The 7,746-nt window shown below is 49.2% G+C and overlaps 1 protein-coding gene across 1 annotated transcript in view; it reads left to right on the top strand.

The window, feature by feature from the left end:
- SLC25A13 (solute carrier family 25 member 13) overlaps positions 1 to 7,746 on the top strand; it is a 138,429-nt gene continuing 130,683 nt past the window's right edge. The window contains exon 1 of the mRNA XM_004582326.3: positions 1 to 164. Coding sequence (XP_004582383.2) covers positions 150 to 164 — 15 coding nt within the window. The 5' untranslated portion in view covers positions 1 to 149. The remainder of the gene's footprint in view (positions 165 to 7,746) is intronic.

Genomic DNA, 7,746 nt, shown 5'->3' with positions numbered 1-7,746 from the left:
GAGGGCGTGGGGAAGCAGGCCGGGCGCGCACGCCGCTGGGCCCTGTCGCCGCCCCCGCCGCCGCTGCCGCCGCCAGGACGGGAAGTGAACCGCCGGCCCCGAGTGCAACGAGCAGGTTAGCGGGTCCCGCAGCCGCTCCGGGGTGAAGCATGGCGGCCGGCAAGGTAAGCGCCGGCCCGCGGCCCGAGCGAGCGTGGAGCGCCCGGCTCACGTGCCCCGGTGGGTGCGGCGGGGAAAGCTGGGTGGGCGCACCGGCCGCCGGGTCCCCGTCCTCCCGAGTGGGACACGCGGCCATGCGGGCTCAGGCCCGACCTTGCGAGCAGAAACTTTGCCGGGGCTGGACACTCCCACTTGGCCAGCAGGGGAGTTGGTGCCTGGCGGGACCGGGCCGAGGCTGGTGAGCAGCAGCGGGCGCGCAGGGACCCCTGAGCCAGCCCAGTGCTCCGCTGCACTTGACCTCGGTTGTTGTTGACCCCGGTTTCTCCTTCCAGGGGGCACAGCCGGCCGAAGGCTGATCCTATTACGTTCCGAGGGCTCCGCCCTCCCGCCGGTGGGGAAGTCACCTTGACTTCCGTTTTGGAAACTGCTGGGAGACTTGGCCGGTTGTGCAGGGAACGACCCGGGACCCTCCTCTTTCTCCTCCTATGTTCTCCTCCCCTCCTTCCCCTCCCCCCTTCTTCTGCGTCTCTCCATCTGACAACACTTAGGTACCAGCCTCGGAACCTTTGAGAGGCATCTTTCTGGAAATGACAAAATAGATTGTCCCGGGCGCCTGTCACTCCTGTGAAACTGCACTTAAAAGGAATCGCGTATAATGGGAAGCATTCCTGCAGCCAGCGGAGGGGCCGCTCCGGCGGCTGACCTTTCTCTCCTTCACCCTTTCTGGAAACCTGGACACCATTTCCGCGTTTCTGGCAGAATCCCATATTCAGTCCCAATCACTTGACTCATTGGCATTTATTGTTTTTAATTTTAAGTTCAGGAAGGCAGCCCTTTAATCAAGGCTATACAACTTCTGAGCTCATTTTAGGCGCGGTGAACTTAAATATACACTACGACTCAAACATTTGTCCTTAATCAAAACTCGGTGATAACCCTCAGGAGGAAAACATAGCCAACACATCATATTTCTATTTATTCGAGCAAACTAATCACATTTGCAATGGAAATTGTAAGCAGACAAATATATTTGAATGTTGTTCAATGACTCAAGTTTCTCCCAGCTCCCCAGCCTGCGGGCTTCTTGGTGTTCCTGTGTGTTAGGACAGCGATGGCCTCTGCTTTTGCCTGTCACTGTTCTAGCTTCATCCCCAGGGGTGGGCTTCCGGTGGCTGTGCACTTGCGTGCATGCGTTAGCATATGTGAATGTATATCTATGTTATGTACCTGTACAAACTTCCTGGAAAAAATGGGCCTAAAAAAGTATGAATCTTTTGTGTAAAAAAATGGAAATCCATGCAATTTTTTCCATAATATGTAATTCTACCGTGTGTGTGTGTGTTTAAGATTTATTTTTATTGGAAAGGCAGATTTACAGAGAGAAGGAGAGACAGAGATCTTCCAACCTCTGGTTCACTCCCCAGATAACCTCAGTGGCTAGAGAGGAGCTGATCTGAAGCCAGGAACCAGGAGCTTCTTCCAGTTCTCCTACGTGAGTACAGGGTCCCAAGGTTTCAGGCCATCTTCCAATGCTTTCCAGGCATTTGCAAGGGGAGGATTGGCCAATGGAGCCATCATGCCAGGCCCAACTTCTGCCTATTTTTAAATACCGTTTATTTATTTGAAAGGCAGAGTTATGGCTTGGAGGCAGGGAATATGGGGTGGGGGGGCGGTCTGCAATGTGCTGGTTTATGCCCCGGTGGATTCAACAGCCAGGGCTGGACTAGGTCCCATCGAGCAGCCTGTAATTCCATCCCGGGTGCCACATGGCTGGAAGGGGCCCAAGCGCTTGGACTGTCTTCTGCTGATTGCCCAGGTGTGCTCGTAGGGAGCTGGATCAGAAGTGGAGCAGCCGGGACTCACACTGCCGTCCTCACGGGCTGCTGACATCGTAAGCAGTGGCTAGCCCCCCGCTGCAATGTGGGCTTGCATTTCCACATATTATCATGGTCATTTCGCACCATATTAGAATCATTTTTTTTTAAATTTTTCCATAGTTTTCGAAGAATCCTTGTTCATGTGCATAAACACGTGTATAGGTGAAGAAAACTCTTTTGAGCAGATTTTCTAAGGAACACTACAATTAATTTTTGGAAGCAACATTATCAAATCTTGAACTTTTCTTTATGCAACTCCATGCATTAAATTTGCATGCAGTTGGTGTACAGGTTTGGTATAAATTAGTTTCCTTAGGTAGGGTAATTTCTTTACTTTTTTGGTCTGCAATTGAGTGAAATAATTGTGCTTTATTTGGTTCTGGTCATTCAACTAAATTATTCAGTGTATATAGAAATAGAGCACAAGACTTAGCTGCCACATGGGGCTGGGGCTGTAGTGTAACATACTAAACCTCTGTCTGTGGTGCCAATATACCATATGGGCTCCAGTTCAAGTTCTGGTGGTTCTACTTTGAATTTAGTTCCTTGTTAGTAGACTGGCAGCAGAATCGAAAGATTCTCCTGGCTCAACTCCAGCTGTTGCAGCCATTTGGGGAGTGAACCAGTAGATGAAAGATATCTCTCTCTCTCTCTTTCTCTCTCCCTCTCTCTCTCTCCTTTTTTCTGTAATTCTGACTTCCAAATAAAAATAAAACAAATCTTTAAAAAAAAAAACTTAACCAATTTGAAGTAACGGAAGTGACATGGCAGCAGGTTCAGCTTTTAGCTTAAATGTTTTGTAAGCTGTCACACCATTTCCAGGGCAGCTGATGTTTAGCCATCTAGTGACAGGGAGAATGACACGTCATTTCCTGTTCACGACTTGGGAACCTTTTCTTTACATGGATTCACATAAGCTCATCTCTGCAGGATTTCTGAGTCTCGTGCTATTTCGGTATGTAGCTGCTTCCATGTGATATTTACAGTCAGACGCATCAGGATCCAGCCCAAAAGCAGGATAGAGGAACCAGGCTAAGCTTGGTGGAGAAATGCTTGCCTGAGGGGCTCGGCCTTCTGTAGCTGCTAGCACAAGGAGCAGACTGCACTGGACGTGGGTTATCTGGGACACAGTGCTGCATGTGCAGCTGTCCTCAGGGGCCTTTCATAGGCCAGGGCTGAGGAGCAGAGTTCCCACAGGGCCGCAGCCCCAGGACACACAGGTCGTGGACAGCGTACCTTATGAGCCACAGATGGACAGCATCTCATGTAGGGACACCACTGCCACCCCCTGAAAAGCTGAGCAGCCTGACGAGGCGAGCAGATCATGTTGGTGGAGCAGTAAGGGACTGGGCAGGAGAGCCAGAAGAGGTGTGTGCAGGCTCCCGATGCAGTGAATGATTGCTGGGTGTTCGAGAGCTGACCCTGCTCATTTCTGATCGGAGCATGCGTCGAGTTATCGCACACTACTCTATCAGCCTGTGTTAAAAAATTAAAAGAAGTGGAACCAAGGATTGGGGACTGAATTGTAGGAGAATTTTTTTTTTTTTTTTTTTTTTTTTTTTTTTTTTAAAGATTTATTTTATTTTTATTACAAAGTCAGATATACTGAGAGGAGGAGAGATAGAGAGGAAGTGGAGCTGCCGGGATTAGAACCAGCAGCCATATGGGATCAAGGCGAGGACCTTAGCCACTAGGCCACGCTGCCGAGCCCTGTAGGAGAATTTTTTTAAAGATTTTTTTACGATACTTTTTTTTTTTAAAGATTTATTCATTTTATTACAGCCAGATAGAGAGGAGGAGAGACAGAGAGGAAGATCTTCCGTCCGATGATTCACTCCCCAAGTGAGCCGCAACGGGCCGGTGCGCGCCGATCCAAAGCCAGGAACCAGGAACCTCTTCCGGGTCTCCCACGCGGGTGCAGTGTCCCAATGCATTGGGCTGTCCTCTCCTGCTTTCCCAGGCCACAAGCAGGGAGCTGGATGGGAAGTGGAGCAGCCGGGATTAGAACCGGCGCCCATATGGGATCCTGGGGCTTTCAAGGCGAGGACTTTAGCTGCTAGGCCACGCCGCCGGGCCCTACGATACTTTTTTTAAGATTGGTAAGATAAGAGAGAAATCTTCCATCAACTCGCTCACCTCCACCCCATGTGGCTACAGCAGGCAGGTCTGGCCTGGGCCAAAGACAGGAGGCAGGAGCTTCCGTGGTACCTCCTGTGGAATGGCAGAGGTCCAGACATTGGGACCATCTACCGCTGCCTTTCTCAGGCACAGCATAAGGGCGCTGGATTGCAAGTGGAACAACTGGGACACGAACTCTTGGCCAGTTGAGATGCCGGCATCGTCAGTGGAGCTTTTAGCCACTGCAGCCTCTTGGCACACTTGGAGTTTTCTGGGTGGATGTAGATAGAACTGGCCATTTCCTTAAGCTTCTCTCGGTGTTCTTGATCTTTTCTATTTTACACAGGAAGCACTAATTGTTTATGTCTTTCCTTTATGGAAAGATTGGGAATCTGGCCAGTTTGTTTGTTTGTTTGTTTATTATTTAGTTTTGCCATGAGAATTACTGCCTCATGGCACAGGAAGCATTTGTGTCTTCATGAAGTGATATTGACTTAACACTCTTAGTGGTTTTGAGATAAAGTCAGAGAAGCTTCCTTTCTCTCCTAGAAATGATACTTATGTTTCCTTTGTTAAATATGCTGCGCTATTTATGTTACCTTCGCCAAACTGCGGTGGGAGGATGGCAGGGAGAATGAGCTTTCACAGGATGCTGTTCACACAGTACCACAGCAGATGCGCTTCTCAAAGGTGCTGTCGCTTCTTTCATCACTGACTAGGATCCTACATTAAAAATGAAGACAGAAGGGGCTGCGGTTATGTAGTGGGTTAAGCCACTGTCTGTGATGCCAGTCTCATGGGGACAACATATCGTATCCTGGCTGCTCCACTTCTGATCCATCTCTGTGCTGATGACCTAGGAAAAGTGGTGGAGGATGGCCACAGTGCTCGATGCCCTACGTCCATGTGGGAGACCTCGAAGAAACTCCTGGCCCTGGCCTGGTTCGGTCGCGGCTGTTGCAGTCATTTGGGGAGTGAACCAGCAGATAGAACTTTCTTTCTACTCTGCCCGTTCTTTCCTTCCTTCCTTTCTTCCTCCCTTCTGCTCTGTGAGATTAACTTGCAAGTAAATTAATAAATCTTAAAATTGAATACATTAAATTATATGTAATTGTTAAAAGTTACGGAATGCCCACTTGTGTTCTAGGTGTGAGAGATGTTCAGATGTAAAATTAGATATGGACCAGTAATTTGGGAAAAATTAGCATATAGCCAAAATAAAATTTGGGACAAATTAAAGTATTAGTAATAAGAAAAACTTGGTTAGGAGTGTTCACACACCGGGTATGGGTGTTTTGCTCATTGCATTGAGTTGTTGTTGTCATTGTGTGCCTTTTCTAATTTTGCAATGATACAAAGGAACTTTGGGCCTCGAAGAAAACCCAGGCTGTGGGAAAGGCAGTGATGTGTGGTGGCAATGCTGTCCTGGAAGGGCTCAGACTGGGTGTCTGGGGGCGTGGAGGAGGCCTGGAGTGGTGGAATTTCAGGAGTTGGCGGGAACAGGAAGGACCCGTCAGTAATTGTCAACAAGTAAGTGGAAGCAGGGGATGAGAGCATGTGAGGAATGGCCAGCAGTAGGAATCCCATCGGGAGGCCTGTGACACTGCCAGCCTACTTGTTAGATATGATTCAGTGCTAATGCTTGTCCTTGTTAACTCTTGTACTGCTGCCAGCAGCCTGTGGGCCAGACACTGGATGACGTCAGGGTCCCAGCGCTGATGGGCCCCTGTCCTGCCACTGCGAGGTGTGGGGAGCCTGGGCAGGGGAAGGTGGGTACTTCCAGTGTCACAGGCAATGCTGTTGCACTTGGCTCAAGTCAAACGTGTTCCCAAGGCCTTTACCAATAACCATCACCTCATTTTCCAAATACTAGGGCCCTTTACAGAGTTTGTATAAAATGGAATTAAAAATGGGATTAAACGCTTTCCTTTTTTTGGTGCATAAGAATTTGAAATTCATGAAAACAAAGGATTTTCAAAATTGTGTGGGGGCTAGGCATGATGCCTAAATGGTTAAATCCTCACCTCGCAAGTACCAGCATCACATATGGGTGCTGGTTTGTCCTGGCAGCCCCGCTTCCCATCCAGCTCCCTGCTTGTGGCCTGGGAAAGCAGTAGAGGATGGCCCAAAGCCTTGGGGCCCTGCAGCCACGTGGGAGACCCAGAAGGAGCTCCTGGCTCCTAGCTTCAGATTGACTCAGCTCTGGCCATTGTGGCCATTTGGAGAATGAAGCAGTGGGTGGAGGATCTTTCTGCCTCTCGCTCTCTGTAAAGCTGATCTTCTCATTTAACATGTAAGAGTATTGAGGTCCAGGGAGATTGAATGATCTTACAGTTGTATAGCAAGAAAATTATCATACAGTCCACAGAGTGGCTCCTCTTTCTTTCTTCCCTTTTGTTTTATTTTTTAAGATTTATTTTATTATTTGATTCACCCGGCTACACAGAGTGTGGGGGAGAGAGCTCTTACAGCCACTGGTTCACTGCCCATGTGGCACAGTGGGCAGAGCTGGGTTAAGCCTGGGTCAGGCTGAAACCTGGAGGCTGGAATTCCATCGAGGTCTTTCACGTATGCCAGGGGAGCAAGCTTCTGGGCCACCCTCCGCTGCTTTCCCAAGCGCATTAGCAGGGAGCTGGGTCAGATATGGGGTAGGTGGATTTGGACTGATGCCCTTGTTGGATGCTGGTGCTGCCTGAAAAGGCTGAAACCAGCAGCTTAATCCATTGGGTCACCTCTCTGGCCCCCCAGTTTCTCTTCTGAAGAAACTGTACCTTGTCCGGCCTCCATCCTCTGTACCTTGTCAGGCCCTCTAAAGAGTACCCCATTTCCGGAGGAGTGTGTGTGAGCGCAGGTGACATTTCTACCCTTCTCAGGCAGGTAGTGTGTGTCATTCATACGCTTCAGTGTCAAGTGGATTTCTCATCTTCCAATCAGATCATTAAAACCCTTCAGGGCAGGAGTGTCCTGTACGTTATAGGTAAGTAATTCATAGACGTGCATATCGTCATGTCAGGAGTGCACATCACTGTGTTTACTGTTCTATGGAATTGGGCAGTTCTCTGCACCATCATGTTTCTTTGTAAAACTTAGGATTCAGCTCCATGCTTTTCACGTTGCTGTTGTGAAGCCCGCTTGAGGTTTTGTTACTGAGAGCATGCAGTTGGGGTTATTAGGAGTTTCTTCAGCTGGCTATTCAGTGATGTCATGATGAAGTTTGCCAGTGTTGCTTCTGAGAGTGAAAGTTTGAGTTGTTTTGTCCCGTGCCAGATGGCGATTCGTGAAACGGCTCATTTGCATGACCTTGTTACAGTTTGCCTTGTAGAGTTTCTTAAGTTGTTGGGGCTGCCCGGGCCTTGGAGTTTATGATGTAGCAAATGCATCTTCATGGCTGCCTCCCCTGGCGAGGCCCTCTTGCTGCGGGAAGAGCGTGGTCTGTGTCCCACCGACATTCCTCTGAGACTCTTTGCTTTCCTGTTGCTTCTGGCCAGTGGCACAGGAGTGTTGCCATCATCTGGACCGGGCAGGATTTGAGTTCTGGAACAAAGCAGGTGGGTTTTCCTGAGCTCCTGGTCCACTGGATTGTCCACTTCTT

The sequence above is a fragment of the Ochotona princeps genome, chromosome 20 (genome assembly GCF_030435755.1).
Source record: "Ochotona princeps isolate mOchPri1 chromosome 20, mOchPri1.hap1, whole genome shotgun sequence".
Classification (NCBI taxonomy): Eukaryota; Metazoa; Chordata; class Mammalia; order Lagomorpha; family Ochotonidae; genus Ochotona; species Ochotona princeps.
Note: the sequence above shows the minus strand (reverse complement) of the source record. Positions and strands in the feature narration are given on the sequence as shown.